Source organism: Coregonus lavaretus (assembly GCF_964263955.1).
Source record: "Coregonus lavaretus genome assembly, chromosome: 16".
NCBI lineage: Eukaryota > Metazoa > Chordata > Actinopteri > Salmoniformes > Salmonidae > Coregonus > Coregonus lavaretus.
Window position 1 is genome coordinate 29,191,624 of NC_140003.1, and position 23,213 is coordinate 29,214,836.

Below are 23,213 nucleotides of genomic sequence, written 5' to 3' on the forward strand. Positions count from 1 at the left end.
CATTGAAGCTTAGCTGACTGTCCTAGAGTTCCTTCAACCCTAGTTTTCCTAACTTTTTAGTCTGACTTTTCTCTTAATTTTTCAAAAACCATTTCACCGATTTATCCACAAATTCCTTTCCCACTAATTTGAGGATATGTGATCGGGAAGTCCCCACCTGCTTATGACTTCTTTACACAAAGACTTGGCAAACGACTGAGCATCTTTTATCTTAGTTTGACATCTTATGCACCTCTTGGTGTAGGAATGTAACCAAGAATAACAGTCACCCCCTGTAAACATAATTTTTCAGACAGATTGTCCTCCTGCCTATGACATAGTCAATCTGTTCAAGCAAATATGATTCCCAAAAACCCTACTCCTTTATGATCTTTCTCCTAATCTTAGCCTTCTTTAAAGAATCTTCACTGAGATTTCCAATCCAGAATACTGTAGACTAATCCATCTCTGTCATCATCAACAATTGGTAAACCTTTTCCTTTGGCACTTCTACCAGACAGCCGTCTGGTGTACATCTTATTGTACAGTTCAACTTACACAATGCATCTCTTCACAACAATGCAATAGGTGTATGTTCTGATACCAGTATGGGTATTGTAATTATTTTTTTTTTATAGCAGAGCTCAATTGGTTCCGTAAGAGGAATCAGCTGTTTTACTCCCTCGAATCCCTATCCCAATTAGTTAATTTTGACATAGTGAGATGTGTAGCATCTTCAGGCCGAACGCAGGTAAAAGCAGCTCCGCTATCCGCCATTACTTCCAATGGTCGGTTGTTTATTTACACCTCAATTGTTGGATCTTTTTCCGGTCCTGATGCTACCAGCTGACACCCCCCTTTCGGATCTTCTGGGCACCCCTAGAATCCTTGCTCCTTGTCCCTATAAGGGTTCACCTGTCCTCCAGATGATCTTCACTTGCTCCTGTATCTTCCTCTGAAATTCCCTCTGATGTTTCCTCCTGGCCCATTGCACTCACGGGCAAAGTGACCAACCTGTCCACAACTATAACACACTTCTGAAGGTTGCTGGAAGTATGGCTTAAATCTTCCTCCTCTTCCTCTTTCTAAGCCTTCTCGTCCTCTTCCTCTCCAATTCTGTGTCTGTCCAGAAACTGTCTATGGATATGAAACAACTGTTACCGCTATTGGTGGCTGGTACAATTGCGGTTGGAACTGGTCCGGTTGAAGCTGTGGCAGTGATTGTTGATTTGGTGCACACTGATTCTGCATAACCAAAGCTTGTTTCTTCTCCTTCTTATTCTCCAACAGTTGTATTTGATTGAGTTTTCTGAGAGTTTCTTGGTCCTGTTCTTTCTGGTTGTGTTCCTTTTTCCTGTACAGATCCACTTGATGGGCTATATGATCTGTATAGACGCCTTTTGTCATGCTTCCAAGTCCAACCACCTCTGCCAGTTTGCTCCTTACTGGTGAGGGCAGTCCCATCTGCAGTTTAGCTCTCAAAATTGACTGCTCAATTTGACTCACATCTGGATCATTTCCGGTAATATTTCTCCACACTTGATGGACTCTTGACACATAGGCTCTCTGATTTTCTTGTTGTCCTAGTGGATCAATCAGAATGTTGTCAGGATGCACATTTGTTGGAAACTTATCTTTCAGTGCTCTCCATAGCCGATTCCTACTTGCAGCCAACAATTCAGGGTCGTTCACTGCAGTCCCCACATATCTATTGAGTCCCGCTCTCTGAAATATTTCTTCCATATCTGGAATCCCAAGGAGATTAGCCAAAAGTCTCTTAATGTCTCCTATGGCTGACTGTGTTCCCACCGTAATTTCTTCCAATTTTGAAATCCAAGGATAGGCTCCATCTTGAAGAGTAGGCAGCTTCTCAAGTATATATATATATATGTATATCTGACATATCGGTATTTTGCAAAGGCTTATATTCTAGGTTTTGTCATCGAATGATCACTGGCATCATCTTCTTACTGGTGCCCTCTTTCCTTGGCCTCAATGTATACTTTTTCTCCAATTCTTGGGACCCTTTCCTCAGCAGTTTTTTCTTCTGTATCTTCAGCTTCTTGAGTTGTTGTTCCAGTTCTCTTACTTCTTCTAAATTATTCGCTTTATCCAGGCATGATACGCATCAGTCTATATCTCTTTCTATTTCTTCTGTGCTAGTCATTGTAGGATAAAATCCTCTTGAATATGAAGCACCTTTAATCTCCAAATCTTTATCGCTGTCTTCATCTTCGCTTTCATCAGAACTAGAATATCTTGTATTCTTCTTCTTCAAACATCCATCACCCCTTCTTTCCGCTCTGGCCAACCTCCGTCTGATCACAGGGTCATATCCACCCATGATCTCTTCTGAATCACTCTGATCATCATCATCATCTTCAAGTTCCATCCTCCTGAACCTCACTCCACCCTTAGTTTCCAGACATCTCGTTTTCTTCTTACTTTTGGAGTTTGGATTCACTTTTATGGTCGTTTCTGCTTGTCCTCTCTCTATTATTCGTTCATCTTCATCTCTGATGCAATAATCACCCTCCTGAATGATCACTGGAAGCTGAGGATAGACGTCCTTAAACTCTACTTCTTTCTCATAAGGTGGGGGTCTTTTTGCTGAATCCGTATGTGAGAAAGGTGTCCTGACTTCTGTCATTAGTTTTTCTGTCACCTTCACTTCTTTTACAATTTTCTCTATATCTTTGTTTCTTTTATCGTTGGTATCTTTCATCAATTTTTGTCCTTCATTTTCAAACAGCTTAAGAACACCCAGCTCTCTTTGTCTCTTTTCTTTACGTTGTTCCCCCTTTTTCCCTTTCTTTTCATCTGCCTTATGAATTGACAGAAGCACTTTCATTATGTTGATGACGTCAGGGTTAAGAGTCCCTTCCACTGGCCATGGTTGTTCAATGTCAGGCCAACGTTTATTCCATTTTCCAGATAACCTTGCAATACCATTAACTAGAGGATTACTATTTTGTACTACATCAACAGGAGTAATTACTTTCATAGTTTTGATGTCCTTTTTCCCCATTGTAACAACTCTTTTATATTCCTTTATTGTGAATTATTTTATTATTTTAGACTATATAGCTTATGGTTCCCTCCCTTTTTAATTAAATATTTTTTATTTTGTTTGTATTTTTTAATTAAACAATGAATGAATGAATGAATTAATTAATTAATCAATATGTATGTTTTTTTTTTTTTTACGCCATTTCTGTTGTTTCTAAATAATAATGCTAATTATGCTGTGAGACCAAGGAGTCCGCTTACACTGTACTTTGATTATAAAGGTTTATTTATATCACAAGATTTCAGCGTAAGTTTACAGACATCTGCAGGCATCTGGAGAACAACGACCCAAAATAATATGTTGTTCTGTCCTCCTTTGTTTTAACCATGGTATTTATATCCTATGCCCTATGTAACATAATATGGGTGTTTTCCCCTAGAGACCAATCCCACGACTCCACACAACAGACTTCCTCTGTTTTATGGGGTGCCCCTATAAAACTGCTCCCCAGATGCTTCCCTAAGCTGAATCAACATCCTCCAAGATACAATTTGCAAACGTTAGCAAAGTCATAAATTCCTTAGACACCACAACACCTTCTTAGTTCCAGGGATGTGTATTGGTAAGAGATGATGGTTTCATGATTTCTCAGAAATGACTCACTCATCTAACCCATCAAACACACACTTTTAATTGACATGCTGCTTTCACGGGTGCACACACTCTTTCTCAAATATACACACAGAGGCAAACATTAATTGAACTTCATGAACTTAAAGGTCTCAAACATATCTGTCATTATATTCAGCAACTACTGATGGAACTATTGGAAGAAAATTGTCCAGTTCATCACACTTCATCATTTATCAAATGTACAGTGTCTAAAGTGAACTAATAAAGTACAGTAGTTATACAATAAAAACAAGACAAAACAGATGTAGTTACTGTTCCATTAGAGATGACTTCTTTAATTGAAAATATACTTACTAAGTCAGTGAAAACCTTGGTTGAGAGCATGCTGTTTCCAAAACATCCAGAGGATATCCTGTGAGAGTATAGTGTCAGGCCAGCTGTATCAGTGTGTACACAGTACCACTGCACTGACTCATTACACAAATAACTCTGTTATTGCTAGAAAAAGCCTCTCAAGTGCTTCTTAGAGGACACTCGATTACACTGGAACTAGAATTAGCAAAGTATGAGCAGAATTAGCAAAACTATTTTCAGGAGGAGTGTAAATGTTTCTTTCAATTTGCACAAGTTCTCTTGCACAATTCTTAGGACACTCAATCACACTGGTAGCTCAAACATATAAAAAGGAGGGTTCCAGGATCAGGGTTGCCCCCCCAGCCATAGGCATAATAGCCATGCGAATACATCAATATACACATTGTCATATAATGTCTAATAGAGACATGACTAATACAGTTCTATACTACAGTTTATCCCAGGTGTTGGCTGAGGTTTCAGAGCCCCTTCTGGCTTGGAGGGCATGTGGTATCTCAGACACTTCCAGAAGTGGCCATTAGGGGATGCAGTGGAGCTGCTCTTTCCAGATCTGGGCCTCCTCCACCTCAGAGCTCCCTGCTTCCTCCTGATGTAGTGCAGTGACTCAGGTAGAGAAGTGTAGTCCACCTTGCCATCTATCTCCACCAGGACAACCCGGAGGCCATTTTGGATCAAAGCGTCGTACAGGCCAATCTGCTGGTCGTAGCTAGGGCGGTTCTGTGGGCTCTGGTGCAGTGGTAACTGGTCCTCAGGAACAATTTTGGGGTGCAGAGGGGATGCACTCTGGTCTGACAGGACGATGATGAGCCGTCTGCTTCTCCGCATGGTCTCTGAGGTGACATCATGGATCGCTACAGAGAAACATGGGACTTTATTTAGTGAACAGGGACAATGCAGTAGATCAACATTCACATCAATCAAAGTGTGTGTGTACCTTCCCCAGGGAGGTCATCCCGGCCACTGACGAAGAGTGTGTATCCGTATCGTCTCTCCAACACCTCAGGTAGAACCTGCAGAGCAAACATCTCTGCCCTGGACAACCCATCACCATGGAGATAACTGACATAGGCATCATACAGCTTTCCATCTGGTGCTGGAGAAGTAAAGAGGAGAGGAGCAGAAAGGAGGAGAAGAGAAGATAAACATATTATCCATTATAAATATAAATACTTAGAAAATGGTCAGAGACCCTCAGGTTTAGGGCCAGGAATCTTTTGTGAACGTGGGAGATCTCTGATTACGCACCTTGCTTTTTGGACACAAGAGGGCGCAGTCTCCTATAGGCCAGCACCAGGTCCACTTTAAAGAGGCAGCACATCGCTACTCCAAGAACCACCATAGAAAAGGCCAGGCAGAGACACACGCATGTGTAGAAACCACTGTGATTGGCTAGAAAGGAAGGAAGTGCGCTATGAAGAGGTTATCACATTCTGTGCTGACTGACAGTAGCTAGTCTAAGTTACTGTACCAATATCAGCACCTTAAATCAAATCTCTCACAAATTACATGGCCAACGTCCTGTTCAAACACAGACTCTTATGGGTGATTTGAAGTCCTCCATGTTACTTAGGACTGTGGTTGGGATCCTACCTGGTTGGAGCCAGAGCAACCCTATGTCCCGACCCAGGGCGTTCCAGGCAATGCAGCTGATGGGCACGTTGAGGAACTCAGGACGGACCTCATAGATAGACAGAGTGGACTGGCCATAGACCCCACTACTGCTAGGATGGCTGAGGGTCAGGTGGTGAGAGAGTGAGATGGTCACAGTGTAGGACAGAGCTCTATACACATACTCATGCACACGCATGTGTACCCACACACGCACACACACACACACACACACACCTCTACAAACACGCAAAATGAGATACAGAGTGTATACTACAGGTTTAATAGAGTACTCACATTGTTGTCTTTGTCACGTCGAGCTGTTCTATGTGCTCAGTATGGCTTCCATTTACTGTCCAGAACATAGAGCTCTCTGACTCCGTACCTTCACCGACCCCCAGAAATGCTGAACACAACAGCTCTATCCTTGAACCTGCCGTCAAACAGAAAACACTGAGTCAGTGGCTGTGTCATGGCCCTTTTTAGTATTATCTACAAAAAAGCTTGATGTCATCATTTCTCACCTGGTTCAACCATAACCGTTACATTTATGGGATCGGTTACTTGGGGTTTCAACAGGACTTTTTCTGCCAATAAAAAGACCACACAGGTATGGCAAGATAGTCAAAAAAAGCCTTATCGATAATGTACAGGTAAACAGAAATGCTACAATCCTTATAAAGTTACAAATCACCTATTTATAACAAACAGAGAATAACAAATACATGGAAATATAAAAAAATATATAAAAAATTCACTCTTGGTTGCAGCCACAGAAAGCGTGGTGAGAAGAAATATACGCTCATGACATAGAATTGAAAAGGAGCTTTAGCTTTACCTTTGTTGACTTTGAGCTGAGTGCTGTGGGTGGCAGTGTGGTTTCTCCCCTGCAGAGAGAACTCTACCAGGCAGGTATAAACTCCAGCATGGCTTTCAGTAGCATTGACCAACCGGAGCCTCTTCAGACCATCTTCTTCAATGATCTTCTCTCCATGCTGGTCGACAGGGCTACAGTCCTGCACATCCCATCAGAGATGCTGTGTGTCAAAGTTAGGTCACGCAATCCTATCTACTTATCCCAAATGTCTTCAATGTTTTTTTCTATTACCAATGTTGAGCACTTGACAGCAATGACACAAGGTATCATGCCCGTTGTCATAAGCTGATGTCAGCTCTTATGACTGTTCATGACATCTGTTATGACATTACTATGACATTGTAATGCAGGCCTTATGACAGGGGTATGTCTAGATGGGCGTCTACTCTTACCTTGAACCATCGGATGTGTGCTGTGGGGTCTAGATGGAGGACATCCTGCTGTCTGCAGAACACTACTCCACTCGTCCCCTGGGATACAGTCCTTATCTCCGCTGGGACCGGACAGGGCCCCGTGTCCACAGACAGCACAAACTCCTTCTCCCACGATCTAGTGGGGTACCGGTGTCATAACACACATGAACATATGACCAGCGCTCTCCATTTACTATTGTAACAGTGAAGTTGAGAATTATTAATGTGAGACATTAATACATTTAGGATCTGGAAAGTGAAGACTGATTCATGCCAATCATCCTGGTTCAATCTCTGTGTGTGATATTGGAATTACCTCCAAACATTCTTGAAGTCACTTTAGGAACTAAAATAACTGATACACTTCAACTATGGCATTTGATCAACTACATACAGTAATCTACAGAGGTTTCTTACCTGCTCTCACAAGTGTAGTGTCCATTATGGGAGGTGTGGGCAGGTAGAAACCACAGAACCTCCCCTCTGATCTCCACCCCAGAGGTCATGTTAAGGGTCTGGTTCCCCCCTCTGCTCCAGGTCACGGTGGTACAGTCCTCAGCGTCATCGTCATCACCACACTTCAGCCGGAAGAAGTGACCTGCACTGATGTGGTGGACCTCTACGGCCCCCTGGTGTTCTGGATGACACAGTGAAGAGGTTGTTGTTACGGGTTTATGTCAACTCAATACGACTTCATCAATTCCCTCAGGGGCAATTTAGAAGGAAGAGGACAGGAGCACTTCAAAGTGTATAGGCTTGAGGTTTAGCAGTATATGACTCGCTGAGAAAACTGGAACCAGATGGCCTGTCAAACACAGTCAGCTGCAACCCACAAGCCATCAGCTGTGACCCTCCAGTGGGTCCTGACCAAATCACCATAAGCCACTGATGAAGAGTAGTAGCTAGCTATGCTAGAGAAAATATGTATTGAGCATTGACAGTAAAATTACAATGTTGAGCACTTTTCAAGGCACCTCAAGCAGGAAATGAAACTGCTGCTGTTACACTTTAAGAGGTTGCTTGACCTTAATCTCTGCAATAGCCATCTACATGCATAAAAAGAAGGGCAAATCAATCAGCCTTTCTTCTGACGCACATTTCAGATTTTGACCCCATTTAGGGAGACAGGATGTATAGAAGGAGACAAACATTTAAAAGAGCCTTTCAAAACTAAACAGTGATGGGGAGGGAGGGGAGAGGGGGATAGAGAGAGAGCATAATACCACCTGTCTCCCATGACAGAAACAGTAAAGGCGAACATACTAGCCAAATACTACACTACATAGTCAAACATACTACACCATTTCACACACCTAAATTAAAGCCCCACCTTTGAAAGTGTTAATAAAGCCTTGAAAAATAAAATAATTTATATACAAGTTACTGATAAAAGCTTTATAACTTCTTAATAACAGTGGTGTAATGTAACTAAGTAAAAATACTTTGAGGTAGTATAGTACTTAAGTAGTTTTTTGGGTATCTGTACTTTTTTTGGGCAACTTTTTAATTTTACTCCACTACATTCCAAAATATGTACAAAAGTACTCGTTACATTTCAAATGCTTAGCAAGACAGATTCACTCACTGTCCAATTCACGCACTTATCAAGAGAACTTGCACCGCGGTCATCACTTCTGCCTCTGATCTGATCACTAAACACATGCTTCGTTTGTAAATTATGTCTGAGTATGCCATTGGCTATCCATAAATAAAATAAAAAATAAAATTGTGCTGACTGGTTTGCGTAATATAAGGAATTTGAAATGATTTATAGCATTTACTTTTACTTTTGATACTTAACTATATTTAAAACCAAATACTTTTAGACTTTCTCAAGTAGGCCTAGTATTTTACTGAGTGACTTTAATTTTTTTTTAGGTATCTTTACTTTTACCCAAGTATGCTATAGATCTAAATACTGTAGTATTACCATATTTGTATACTATAGTTTTCACTGTAGTGTTTTTGTGGACTTTACTGTAGTGTTTTTGCGGACATGACCATAGTTGCTATAGTATTCACTCAAAGGTTTTTGCGAACATGACTGTAGTATATTATAGTATTCACTGTAGTCTTTTTGTGAACATAACTGTAGTATACTGTAGTATTTACTGAAGTGTTTTTGCGGACATGACTGTAGTATATTATAGTATTCACTGTAGTGTTTTTGCAGACATGACTGCAGTTTATTATAGTATTCACTGTAGTGTTTTTGCGGATATGACTGTAGCATACTATAGCAGTGGTTCCCAACCAGGGGTACTAGGACCCCTGGGGGTGCTTGGCCTATCCACAGGGGGTACTTGAGAAGACTCATGAGACCACAGGCCTAATGGTAAGCTGCACGAGGGGTACTTCAGGGGTACTCCGGGCAAAGCAACATTCAGTTGGTAGTACAATAACTGAAAAAGGTTGGGAACCACTGTACTATAGTATTCACTGTAGTGTTTTTTGGGACATGACTGTAGTATTCTATAGTATTCACTGTAGTAGTTTTGCAGACATGACTGTAGTATATTATAGTATTCAGTGTAGTGTTTTTGCGGACATGACTCTAGTACACTGTAGTATTTACAGAAGTGTTTTTGCGGACAAGACTGTAGCTCAGCATTCAACAGCATCGTATCCTCCAAGCTCATATTTAAGCTCGAGGCCCTGGGTCTGAACCCCGCCCTGTGCAAATGGGTCCTGGACTTCCTGACGGGCCGCCCCCAGGTGGTGAAGGAAGGAAACAACACCTCCACTTCGCTGATCCTCAACATTGGGGCCCCACAAGGGTGCGTGCTCAGCCCCCTCCTGTACTCCCTGTTCACCCATGACCGCGTGGCCAATCACGCCTCCAACTCAATCATCAGGTTTGCAGACGACACAACAGTAGTAGGCTTGATTACCAACAATGACGAGACAGCCTACAGGGAGGAGGTGAGGGCTCTGGGAGTGTGGTGCCAGGAAAATAACCTCTCACTCAACGTCAACAAAACAAAGGAGATGATCGTGATCAGGAAACAGCAGAGGGTGCACTCCCCTATCCACATCGACGGGAGAAGGTGGAAAGCTTCAAGTTCCTTGGCGTACACATCACTGACAAACTGAAATGGTCCACCCACACAGACAGTGTGGTGAAAAATGCGCAACATAGCCTCTTCAACCTCTGGAGGCTAAAGAAATTTGTCTTGGCACCTAAAACCCTCACAAACTTTTACAGATGCACAATTGAGAGCATCCTGTCGGGCTGTATCATCGCCTGGTACGGCAACTGCACCGCCCGCAACCGCAAGGCTCTCCAGAGGGTGGTGGGGTCTGCACAACACATTACCGGGGGCAAACTACCCGCCCTCCAGGACACCTACAGCACCCGATGTCACAGGAAGGCCAAAAAGATCATCAAGGACATCAACCACCCGGAGCCACTGCCTGTTCACCCCGCTATCATCCAGAAGGCAAGGTCAGTACAGGTGCATTAAAGCTGTGACCGAGAGAATGAAAAACAGCTTCTATCTCAAGGCCATCAGACTGTTAAACAGACATCACTAGCACATTAGAGGCTGCTGCCTATAGACATAGACTAGAAATCACTGGTCACTTTAAGAAATGGAACACTAGCCACTTTAATAATGTTTAGATATCTTGCATAATCATCTCATATGTATATACTGTATTCTATACTATTCTACTGTATCTTAGTCCATGGCGCTCTGACATCGCTCGTCCATATATGTATATATTCTAAATTCATTCCTTACTTAGATTTGTGTGTATTGGGTATATGTTGTGAAATTGTTAGATATTACTTGTTAGATATTACTGCACTGTCGGAGCTAGAAGCACAAGCATTTCGCTACACCCGCAATAACATCTGCTAAACACGTGTATGTGACAAATACAATTCGATTTGATTTGATTTGGGACATACAGCTCTGCCATCAGCTCTACCACCAGTATCATGACTGTGTCATTGTCATTAGCTGCTACAGCTAAACTAATTTACTAATGTTTTATTGCACCATATAGTATTGTTTTTTTTTTCCATACAAGATCTAGGTCGGCCTCAATGTGGTTGGGTAAGCTCCTTCCTCATTGGCCATGTCAGTTGAACAGTGCCACAGTGTTTCCCAACCCCTCTGTTTGTCACAGCTACAGTGCATTCAGAAAGTATTCAGACACCTTGACGTTTTCCACATTTTGTTACATTACAGCCTTTTTCTAAAATGGATTAAAAGTAATAATAATCCTCATCAATCTACACAAAATACCCCATAATGACAAAGAAAAAACAGGTTTTTAGAAATGTTTGCACATGTATATATATATATATTCTTTAAATACCTTATTTACATAAGTATTCCAACCCTTTGCTATGAGACTCGAAATTGAGCTCAGGTGCATCCTGTTTCCATTGATCATCCTTGAGATGTTTCTACAACTTTATAGGAGTACACCTGTGGTAAATTAAATTGATTGGACATGATTTGGAAAGGCACACACCTGTCTATATAAGGTTATAAGGCCCTCCCCAGCCCTCCTTTTGGCAAATCTGATCACGACTCCATTTTGCTCCTCCCTTCCTATAGGCAGAAACTCAAACAGGAAGTACCCGTGCTAAGGACTATTCAACGCTGGTCTGACCAATCGGAAACCACGCTTCAAGATTGTTTTGATCACGCGGACTGGGATATGTTCCGGGTAGCTTGCAAAAATAATTTAGACAAATACACTGAAACAGTGACTGAGTTTATCAGGAAGTGTACAGGATATGTTGTTGCCCACTGTGACTATTGAAAACTACCCTAACCAGAAATCGTGGATAGATGGCAGTATTCGCGTAAAACTGAAAGCGCGAACCACCGCATTTAACCATGGCAAGGTGACTGGGAATATGGCAGAATACAAACAGTGTAGCTCCTCACTCCGCAAGGCAATTAAACTGGCAAAACATCAGTATAGAGACAAAGTAGCGTCGCAATTCAACAGCTCAGACACGAGACGTATGTTGCACGGTCTACAGACAATCATGGACTACAAAAGGAAAACCAGTCACTTCGCCGACACGACGTCTCGCTTCCAGACAAGCCAAACACCTTCTTCGCCCGCTATGAGGATAACACAGTGCCACCGACGCAGCCCACTACCAAGGACTGTGTGCTCTCCTTCTCCATGGCCGACGTGAGTAAGACATTTAAGCATGTTAACCCCCGCGCAAGGCTGCCGGCCCAGACGGCTCCCTAGCCGCGTCCTCAGAGCATGCGCAGACCAGCTGGTTGGTGTGTTTACGGACATATTCAATCTCTCCCTATCCCAGTCTGCTGTCCCCACATGCTTCAAGGTGGCCACCATTGTTCCTGTACCCAAGAAAGCAAAGGTAACTGAGATAAATGACTATCGCCCCGTAGCACTCACCTCTGTCATCATGAAGTGCTTTGAGAGACTAGTCAAGGATCATATCACCTCTACCTTACCTGTCACCCTAGACCCACTTCAATTTGCTTACCGCCCCAATAGATCCACAGACGATGCAATCGCCATCACACTGCACACTGCCCTATCCCATCTGGACAAGAGGAATACCTATGTAAGAATGCTGTTCATTGACTATAGCTCAGCATTCAACACCATAGTACCTACCCCCCAAGCTCATCATTACGCTCAAGGCCCTGGGTCTGAACCCCGCCCTGTGCAACTGGGTTCTGGACTTCCTGACGGGCCGCCCCCAGGTGGTGAAGTTAGGAAACAACACCTCCACTTTGCTGATCCTCAACACTGGGGCCCCACAAGGGTGCGTGCTCAGCCCCCTCCTGTACTCCCTGTTCACCCATGACTGCATGGCCAAGCACACCTCCAACTCAATCATCAAGTTTGCAGACGACACAACAGTAGTAGGCTTGATTACCAACAATGACGAGACAGCCTATAGGGAGGAGGTGAGGGCTCTGGGAGTGTGGTGCCAGGAAAATAACCTCTCACTCAACGTCAACAAAACAAAGGAGATGATCGTGGACTTCAGGAAACAGCAGAAGGTGCACCCCCCTATCCACATCGACGGGAACGCAGTGGAGAAGGTGGAAAGCTTCAAGTTCCTTGGCGTAAACATCACTGACAAACTGAAATGGTCCACCCACGAAGACAGTGTGGTGAAGAAGGCGCAACAGAGCCTCTTCAACCTCAGGAGGCTGAAGAAATGTGGCTTGGCACCTAAAACCCTCACAAACATTTTACAGATGCACAATTGAGAGCATCCTGTTGGGTTGTATCACCGCCTGGTACGGCAACTGCAACGCCCGCAACCGCAGGGCTCTCCAGAGGGTGGTGCGGTCTGCCGAAGCATTACTGGGGGCAAACTACCCGCCCTCCAGGACACCTACAGCACCCGATGTCACAGGAAGGCCAAAAAGATCATCAAGGACATCCACCACCCGAGCCACTGCCTGGTCCCACAGTTGACAATGCATGTCAGAGCATAAACCAAGCCATGAGGTCATAGTCAATCGATCAATAATATAATAATACTCTCAGCAAAAAATGTTTATCTTTAATTTACAATCTGTAGAAACTATGAGAATAGAAAGGTTCAGAACTTTTGTGAAACATCACAACACAGTTGAAATATATATGGTAAATAGAATCAAAACTGGATGGTCTTCAGAGATTGGAGGGGTTGAGGGTAGCTGAAGGATGGGACTAAAAACAAACAAAAGATAACTATTGTAAAATATACTGTGTCTGTAAAATGTATATAGTATGTATAAGCTGGTGTCACGGTTTCGGCCGAGGCTGCTCCTCCTCCTTGTTCGGGCAGGCTTCGGCGGTCGTCGTCCCTGGAGTACTAGCTGCCACCGTTGTATGTTTCGATGTTTGTTTGGTTTTGTCTGATTGGTTACACCTGTTTCTGTTTTGTGCTTATTATGTGTCCTATAAGTTCTCGTCGTTTGAGTCTTGTGTTGTGTGTAATTGTTTCTCCAGTCAGCAGGGGCTATTAGTATTTTCTCTCCAGTTATTGTTTTGAGAGAGTGTCCGCACTGTGTGCGCATTTGTTTTGTATTTTGTGCTTTACGCAGTGTGCGTAAAGTTCGCTTGCCTCCGGCTTGGATTTAGCCGTGTGTTTTGTTTACGTGTCTTTACTAAAGACTGTTGGACGAAACCTCTGTTGTCCTGCGCTTGATTCCACACCACATCCACGCTCGCACCTGACAGAATTACACACCATTCTACATGGAATCAGCAGGAGCAGCCTCTGCCGCCGAGGTAATCGAGGAGCGCCTCCGCGGACAGGAGGACAGGATCAACCGGATCGGGACCGCTCTAGATGGAGTAATGAATACCCTACATAGATGGGAGACCAGCGGGGTACCCACGCCTCCACCTACCTCACCACCACCATCCGCCCGTCCAAGCTCCAGAACCCAGTGGGATTCGGCTCTCGCTCCCGAGGGCGTATGATGGCACCGCTGCCGGGTGTCAGGGTTTCCTCTTGCAAGTCGAACTCTACCTAGCCACCGTACACCCGGCACCCTCGGGACACGAGAGCGTTTCCGCCCTCATCTCCTGTCTCACCGGCAAGGCGTTGGAGTGGGCCAACGCCGAATGGAGGAGGATAGACGCCGCAACGATCACATATGCAGAGTTCTCCCGCCGCTTCAGGGCTGTGTTCGACCATCCACCTGAGGGGAAAGCGGCGGGGGAGCGTCTATTCTACCTCCGGCAGGGGATGAGGAGCGCCCAGGAGTTTGCACTGGAGTTCCGGACTCTAGCGGCAGATGCAGGGTGGAATGAGCGGGCCCTCATAGACCACTTCCGCTGCAGCCTCCGGGAGGACGTCCGTAGAGAGTTGGCTTGCAGGGACACCACTCTCACGTTCGACCAGTTGGTTGACATGGCCATTCGTCTAGACACCCTGCTGGCCACCCGCGGACGTCCTGGGTGGGGGTCGTCCATTCCAACCTCCAGCACCTCCGAGCCGAGTCCTATGGAGCTCGGGGGTGCTGGCGCTAGAGAACGGAGGAGAAGGAGTCCGAGGGAGGCCGTCCCCTGCACCAACTGTGGCCGTGGAGGACACACTGCGGCTAGGTGCTGGGGAGGGTCTCCAGGGGGACGAGACGGCAGGCCACGCACTGGGGAGTCCTTCCAGGTGAGTAGGCGCCCCACTTACCCAGAGCTCGCTGTCGTGCACCTAACCATACCTGTTTGTTTTTCACAGGTTGCACCTCGTTCCCAGCATAAGGCGCTAGTAGATTCAGGCGCAGCTGGGAATTTTGTAGATCGGAAATTTTGTATAGAGTTAGGGATTCCTCTCCTTCCTGTTAAAAATCCCTTCCCTGTACATGCCCTAGATAGCCGTCCGTTGGGATCGGGGTTGATTAGGGAGGTCACAGCGCCACTTAGGATGGGGACGCAGGGGGGTCATGAGGAGACGATTCACCTATATCTGATCGACTCTCCTGCGTATCCGGTGGTGCTGGGGCTTCCCTGGTTGATTACTCATGATCCCACTATTTCGTGGCGAGAGAGGGCTCTTAAGGAGTGGTCTGCCCAGTGTGTGGGGCGATGTCTGGGTATTTCCGTGGGGGCGACCTCGGTGGAGAGTCCAAACCAAGTGCCCGCAATGCACGTTCCCCCCGAGTATGAGGATTTAGCACTCGTGTTTAGCAAGGCGAGGGCGGCGCGATTGCCACCTCATAGACAGGGGGATTGTGCGATAGACCTCCAGGCAGGAGCTGCGCTCCCGCGGAGCCATGTGTATCCTTTGTCTCAAGAGGAGAAGAGGGCGATGGAGACATACATAGCCGAGTCTCTGAGACAGGGATACATACGGCCCTCCACTTCCCCTGCGTCCTCGAGCTTCTTTTTTGTGAAGAAAAAGGATGGAGGTTTGCGCCCGTGTATTGATTACCGCGGTCTCAATCAGATTACTGTGAAATACAGTTATCCACTCCCTCTGATTGCGACTATGACGGAGTCATTACACGGGGCACGGTTCTTCACAAAATTGGACCTCAGGAGCGCCTACAACTTGGTGCGCATTAGGGAGGGTGATGAATGGAAGACAGCATTTAGTACCACCTCGGGTCATTACGAGTATCTCGTCATGCCATACGGGTTAATGAATGCTCCGTCAGTCTTCCAATCCTTTGTGGATGAGATTTTCCGGGACATGCAGGGGCAAGGAGTGGTCGTGTACATAGACGATATTCTGGTGTACACTTCTACCCGAGCCGAGCATGTAGCCCTGGTGCGCCGAGTGTTGAGGAGGCTGTTGGAGCACGACCTGTATGTCAAGGCAGAGAAATGTCTGTTCTTCCAGGAGTCTGTCTCCTTTTTGGGTTATCAGTTGTCCGCGTCAGGGGTGAAGATGGAGGTTGACCGTGTGTCAGCCGTGCGTAATTGGCAAACCCCAACCACGGTTAAAGAGGTGCAGCAGTTCTTGGGCTTTGCGAATTACTACCGGAGGTTTATCCAGGGTTTTGGACAGGTGGCAGCTCCCATAACGTCCCTTCTGAAGGGGGGTCCGGTGCGCTTGCGGTGGTCAGCTGAGGCGGACAGGGCTTTTGGGAAACTGAAGGACCTGTTTACTTCGGCTCCGGTGCTGGCGCATCCGGATCCCGCTTTACCATTCCAGGTGGAGGTGGACGCGTCAGAAGCCGGTATAGGGGCCGTTCTCTCGCAACGGTCCGGCACGCCACCTAAACTCCGCCCCTGTGCCTTTTACTCTAAAAAGCTCAGTCCGGCGGAGCGAAATTATGACGTAGGGGACAGGGAGCTGTTAGCCGTGGTACAGGCCCTAAAGGTGTGGAGGCATTGGCTTGAGGGGGCTCAACACCCTTTCCTCATTTTGACTGACCACCGTAACCTGGAATACATTCGGGCAGCTAGGAGACTGAATCCTCGCCAGGCTCGGTGGACCATGTTTCTAGCCCGGTTCGTGTTTAAGATCACGTACATCCCTGGGTCCCAGAACGGAAAGGCAGACGCCCTGTCTCGGCGGTATGACACAGAGGAGAGGTCCGTTGAGCCCACTCCCATACTACCGAAGTTTTGTCTGGTGGCACCGGTGGTGTGGGAGGTCGATGCTGAAATCGAGCGGGCGTTACGTACCGACCCTAGCCCTCCACAGTGTCCTGTGGGTCGGACGTACGTTCCGCTCGAGGTTCGGGATCGACTCATTTATTGGGCTCACACGTCACCCTCCTCTGGGCATCCAGGTATTGGCCGGACAGTGCACTGCCTTAGCACGAAGTACTGGTGGCCAACGTTAGCCAGGGATGTGAGGGTTTATGTCTCCTCCTGCTCGTTGTGTGCCCAGTGTAAGGCGCCCAGACACTTGACCAGGGGAAAGTTACAACCCCTGCCCGTTCCACAACGACCATGGTCTCACCTCTCGGTGGACTTTGTTACAGACCTTCCCCCCTCACAGGGGAATACCACCATCCTGGTCGTTGTGGATCGGTTCTCGAAGGCCTGTCGCCTCCTTCCCATGCCGGGTCTCCCTACTGCCCTACAGACCGCTGAGGCACTATTCACCCACGTCTTCCGGCATTACGGGGTGCCCGAGGATATAGTGTCTGATCGAGGTCCCCAGTTTACCTCCCGAGTCTGGAGAGCGTTTATGGAGCGTTTGGGGGTCTCGGTGAGCCTTACCTCGGGGTACCATCCGGAGAGCAATGGGAAGGTCGAACGTGTCAACCAGGATGTGGGTAGGTTTCTGAGGTCGTATTGCCAGGGCCGGCCGGAGGAGTGGGCGAGGTATGTCCCCTGGGCAGAGATGGCACAGTATTCTCTCCCCCACTCCTCCACCAACCTAACCCCTTTCCAGTGTGTGCTAGGTTACCAGCCGGCTCTGGCACCATGGCATCAGAGCCAGATCGAGGCCCCTGCGGTGGATGAGTGGGTGCGGCGCTCGGAGGAGACGTGGGACGCTGCACACGTCCATCTGCAGCGGGCCATCCGTCGACACAAGGCGAGCGCCGACCTCCACCGCAATGAGGGGCCGGTGTACGTACCTGGAGATCGAGTCTGGCTCTCGACCAGAAACCAACCCCTCCGCCTGCCCTGCCGGAAGCTGGGTCAGCGGTTTGTGGGGCCTTTTAAAGTCCTGAGGAGGTTGAACGAGGTGTGTTACAGGTTACAACTGCCTATTGATTATCATGTTAACCCCTCGTTCCATGTGTCTCTTCTCAGGCCGGTGGTAGCTGGTCCACTCCAGGACTGTGAGATAGGAGAGACTCCTCCGCCCCCACTGGACATCGAGGGGGCTCCGGCGTACACAGTTCGGTCCATCTTGGATTCGAGACGTCGGATGGGGGGTCTCCAATATCTCGTGGAGTGGGAGGGGTACGGCCCGGAGGAACGGTGCTGGGTGCCAAGGAGGGACGTTTTAGACCTGTCTCTTCTGACTGAGTTCCACCGTGGTCACCCCACGCACCCTGCTCCGCGTCCTCCTGGTCGTCCCCGAGGCCGGGGTCGGCGCACGTCAAGGGGGGGGTACTGTCACGGTTTCGGCCGAGGCTGCTCCTCCTCCTTGTTCGGGCAGGCTTCGGCGGTCGTCATCCCCGGAGTACTAGCTGCCACCGTTGTATGTTTCGATGTTTGTTTGGTTTTGTCTGATTGGTTACACCTGTTTCTGTTTTGTGCTTATTATGTGTCCTATAAGTTCTCGTCGTTTGAGTCTTGTGTTGTGTGTAATTGTTTCTCCAGTCAGCAAGGGCTATTAGTATTTTCTCTCCAGTTATTGTTTTGAGAGAGTGTCCGCACTGTGTGCGCATTTGTTTTGTATTTTGTGCTTTACGCAGTGTGCGTAAAGTTCGCTTGCCTCCGGCTTGGATTTAGCCGTGTGTTTTGTTTACGTGTCTTTACTAAAGACTGTTGGACGAAACCTATGTTGTCCTGCGCTTGATTCCACACCACATCCACGCTCGCACCTGACAGCTGGAAGTAGAATCCTAAGTGATGTTGTCCATTAGTTTACTCCAGTTAGGGGAGGGGTGGTAGGGTTAGTGGAAAATAATAAAAGGAAAATATATTTTAAAGAATATATATATTTTATGTATATATATATTTACCAAAAAATATACATGAGGGATTGGAAATGATGCAGACAATTACATTGATGGAAGCCACAAAAACTAAAAAAACTGGTCAGCAGTCGTTACTACAATATACTAGTCATGTCAGCAAAAATATTACAGTAAATACTGCAGTATACTACAGTGTCACGAGTGTCAGTGTAATGCGGTGGATCGAAGTCAGGTGCAGGACACAGAACTCTATGAAACGTACTTTACTGAAAAGAAGTAAAGACAACAATACAGAATACCTCCACACAGGGAGGAACTAACCCGCTCACCAACGACACACGAAACGAAAAACAAACACACACAAAACACATTGGGAACCACTGGGTTAAATAGGGAAGGAGTATTCACATAATGGGCAACAGGTGTGCAACAATAGACAACAGGTGCAACATAGAAACATAGAACATAGATCGGCAGCAGCTAGTATTCCGGTGACGACGAACGCCGAAGCCTGCCCGAGCAAGGAGGAGGGGCAGCCTCGGCAGAATCCGTGACATACAGTCATGTCCGCAAAACACTATAGTAAACAATACAGGGAATACTATAGTATACTACAGTAATGTCCGCAAAAACACTACATTAAATACTGAAGTATACTAGTCATGTCCGCAAAAACACTACAGTAAATACTGTATTTTCCCGATTTTGTTGCCTTACAACCTGGAATTAAAATAGATTTTTTGGGGGTTTGTATCATTTGATTTACACAACATGTCTACCACTTTGAAGATGCAAAATATGTTTTATTGTGAAACAAACAAGAAATAAGACAAAAAAAACAGAACTTGAGTGTGCATAACTGTTCACCCCCCCCCCCCCCAAAGTCAATACTTTGTAGAGCCACCTTTTGCAGCAATTACAGCTGCAAGTCTCTTGGGGTATGTCTCTATAAGCTTGGCACATCTAGCCACTGGTATTTTTGCCCATTCTTCAAGGCAAAACTGCTCCAGCTCCTTCAAGTTGGATGGGTTCTGCTGGTGTACAGCAATCTTTAAGTCATACCACAGATTCTCAATTGGATTGAGGTCTGGGCTTTGACTAGGCCATTCCAAGACATTTAAATGTTTCCCCTTAAACCTCTTGAGTGTTGCTTTAGCAGTATGCTTAGGGTCATTGTCCTGCTGGAAGGTGAACCTCCGTCCCAGTCTCAAATCTCTGGAAGACTGAAACAGGTTTCCCTCAAGAATTTCCCTGTATTTAGCGCCATCCATCATTCCTTCAATTCTGACCAGTTTCCCAGTCCCTGCCGATGAAAAACATACCCATAGCATGATGCTGCCACCACCATGCTTCACTGTGGGGATGGTGTTCTCGGGGTGATGAGAGATTACGCCAGACATAGCGTTTTCCTTGATGGCCAAAAAGCTCAATTTTAGTCTCATCTGACCAGAGTACCTTCTTCCATATGTTTGGGGAGTCTCCCACATGCCTTTTGGTGAACACCAAACGTGTTTGCTTATTTTTTTTCTTTAAGCAATGGCTTTTTTCTGGCCACTCTTCCGTAAAGCCCAGCTCTGTGGAGTGTACGGCTTAAAGTGGTCCTATGAACAGATACTCCAATCTCCGCTGTGGAGCTTTGCAGCTCCTTCAGGGTTATCTTTGGTCTCTTTGTTGCCTCTCTGATTAATGCCCTCCTTGCCTGGTCCGTGAGTTTTGGTGGGCGGCCCTCTCTTGGCAGGTTTGTTGTGGTGCCATATTCTTACAATTTTTTAATAATGGATTTAATGGTGCTCCATGGGATGTTCAAAGTTTCTGATATTTTTTTATAACCTAACCCTGATCTGTACTTCTCCACAACTTTGTCCCTGATCTGTTTGGAGAGCTCCTTGGTCGTCATGGTGCCGCTTGCTTGGTGATGCCCCTTGCTTAGTGGTGTTGCAGACTCTTGGGCCTTTCAGAATAGTTGTATATATACTGAGATCATGTGACACTTAGATTGCACACAGGTGGACTTTATTTAACTAATTATGTGACTTCTGAAGGTAATTGGTTGCACCAGATCTTATTTAGGGGCTTCATAGCAAAGGGGGTGAATACATATGCACGCCCCACCTTTCCGTTATTTATTTTTTACAATTCTTTGAAAAAAGTTATTTTTTTCATTTCACTTCACCAATTTGGACTATTTTGTGTATGTCCATTACATGAAATCCAAATAAAAATCCATTTAAATTACAGGTTGTAATGCAACAAAATAGGAAAAACGCCAAAGGGGATGAATACTGTATACTATATAATTTTTTCATGAGGGTTAGCTGTAAATGTGTAATGTTTGAACTAGCAACACAATGGAAATACATTTTAAGCGTCTTTCTCGACAAATGTATAAATGCATTGTATCCACATTTGTGGTTGTATTGTGTTTTTAAATAGTCAAATAAAATCAATCAATCAAGGGATACTACAGTGTGGAGTATAGCATTCTACAGTAATCTAAAAAAGATATATAGTAAGCACTATATGATCGAAGGGGAACCTCTGAAGAAATCCCCAACATGAGCTGCCCAAGGACAGCACGTTCAAATCAATACAGAATCGACAAAGCTAGCAGCTAGCAGTAAAGCTAGCTAGCAGTCCAACCGATCAAAAAATTATAAAGTAAGCACTACGTGATCGAGGAATACTACCGTATGTAGTATAGTATTCTAAACAGTATAATACAACATTCTAAAGTAAACACTACATGATCGAGGGATACTACTGTGTGTAGTATAGTATTCTACAGTATACCACAAGTCTATAGTAAGCACTACACATTCGAGGCATACTAGTGTGTATAGGTGTATAGGTTTCTCCAGTGTACTACAGTTTACTACAGAATTTTATAGTAAGTACTATAGTATCCTATTGTAAACTGTAGTATTTTGTATGTGGGATTGTTATTCAAAACAGCTGTTTTGCTGTTTTTTTGTTTCAAGTGAATGCACCCTCACTCAAACTAACCTGTTATTCAAACTGAATAACACAAGTGACTCACCTCACGTAATTCAGTTGAGTACACTGTGTTGGCTGCTGAGCTCTGCTGTTCAGTCCTACCCATTTTAGCCTATACTATTTCCCTGTCATCCTGACTTACCTTGGCCATGGGAGAGGTGGAGCAACAGAGTCGTAATGAGAAAGCAGAGGTAGAACTCCCCCGACATGATGTTCCGAATCTGAGACATAAAAATAAACCTCGCATCACATTTCACACGACTTTAAAATTAATCTCTTAAACTCTGTGAAATAGCCAATGAGCGGTAGTTGGCAAACACAAAGCGAAAACACGGCTGGCTCTTGAGAAATATCCTGTCTTTTAAACCAACTCCTCGATGACTTCCCAGCTGTATAGGGAAATGAAACCGATATTATGTCGCAGAAAGACGAAGTGCGCTCAAAAACACGCCAATGAAAACCCAAGGGATATCCAGTCCCATTCAGCACTGCACTGAACCCACACTTCAGTTAAGTGGAATCCTTGCAGGCCTACTGGGATTTTGGCAAAAAATTGCTTTAATTAGGCAATACACATTGTTAAATCAGAGCGCTGCGCTCTCAGTGCGCCTGTGCTTTTAGTCAGTATGTCAGTGAGTCTTTATAACTAACCCACTGTCCACATGTATCTATGTTGTAATTTAGACACCATAATTAAGTTCATAAATTCAAAATGAAATAATAATTGTTTGTACATTTGAAAGTCAAACTTACCTTAGCAATGTAGTTTGATGCTTTGAGCTTCATTTAGCGTCAGTGGAATAAACACCGTCTCCTCATTTGGCATATAGCCTATAAGGTCTATGGTTGGCGGAAATCCCCTTCCCGAACCTCTTAACCTACATGACTAACCCACTTTACGTCTCGGGGAGCGCATCATTTGCCTGGTTCCATTACAAGCCGCCCACTCAGCAAGATGCAAACTATTCTACTTATCCGCTTCCACCACTCATTTTGTGAGGTTAGTATTGTTGACATATCTAAACTCAACCTGGTCTCACAGCATTTCGTATTATTCTGTAAGTAAGTCCGAGACGTTTCGTTTCGTATGGTACTGTATGTATTCATTTGTGGAAGTCCATCATCCATTTCTTATGATATGTAACAAATTGCAATTTGAACAATATGTTACGACCTTGATTCGGTCTTTTGTAGCAACATTTGAAATTGTGTTTTTTAAAATTGGATAAAAGCAGAGACACAGAGCTACAAAATGGTATATCATACACTGCATTTGAGGAACAATGGGCAAGTAATTCTGCTTTGAAAATTGATAAACT

At 45.3% G+C, this 23,213-nt stretch overlaps 1 protein-coding gene across 1 annotated transcript; it reads right to left on the reverse strand.

Annotated features, from left to right (window-relative positions):
* Nucleotides 1-3,658: 3,658 nt before the first annotated feature.
* On the reverse strand, nucleotides 3,659-22,528 carry il1rl2 (interleukin 1 receptor-like 2). The gene is made up of 10 exons (XM_084179150.1): nucleotides 22,037-22,528; nucleotides 7,313-7,532; nucleotides 6,875-7,031; nucleotides 6,444-6,621; nucleotides 6,130-6,192; nucleotides 5,903-6,038; nucleotides 5,588-5,727; nucleotides 5,243-5,386; nucleotides 4,932-5,090; nucleotides 3,659-4,848 (listed from the first exon to the last, which is right to left on the reverse strand). The coding sequence occupies exons 1-10, from the start codon at nucleotides 22,122-22,124 to the stop codon at nucleotides 4,409-4,411; spliced, it is 1,725 nt and encodes a 574-aa protein (XP_084035276.1). The 5' UTR covers nucleotides 22,125-22,528; the 3' UTR covers nucleotides 3,659-4,408.
* Between the last annotated feature and the right edge of the window lie 685 nt (nucleotides 22,529-23,213).

Excerpts from the sequence above, each read along its gene's own strand:
- il1rl2 (XM_084179150.1), bottom strand. The coding sequence starts at position 22,124 with ATGTCTCAGATTCGGAACATCATGTCGGGGGAGTTCTACCTCTGCTTT. Across the intron at positions 7,533-22,036 it reads CCACCTCTCCCATGGCCAAG|AACACCAGGGGGCCGTAGAG; the intron begins GTAAGTCAGGAT and ends TGTGTCATCCAG. Across the intron at positions 6,622-6,874 it reads CACACATCCGATGGTTCAAG|GACTGTAGCCCTGTCGACCA; the intron begins GTAAGAGTAGAC and ends TGGGATGTGCAG.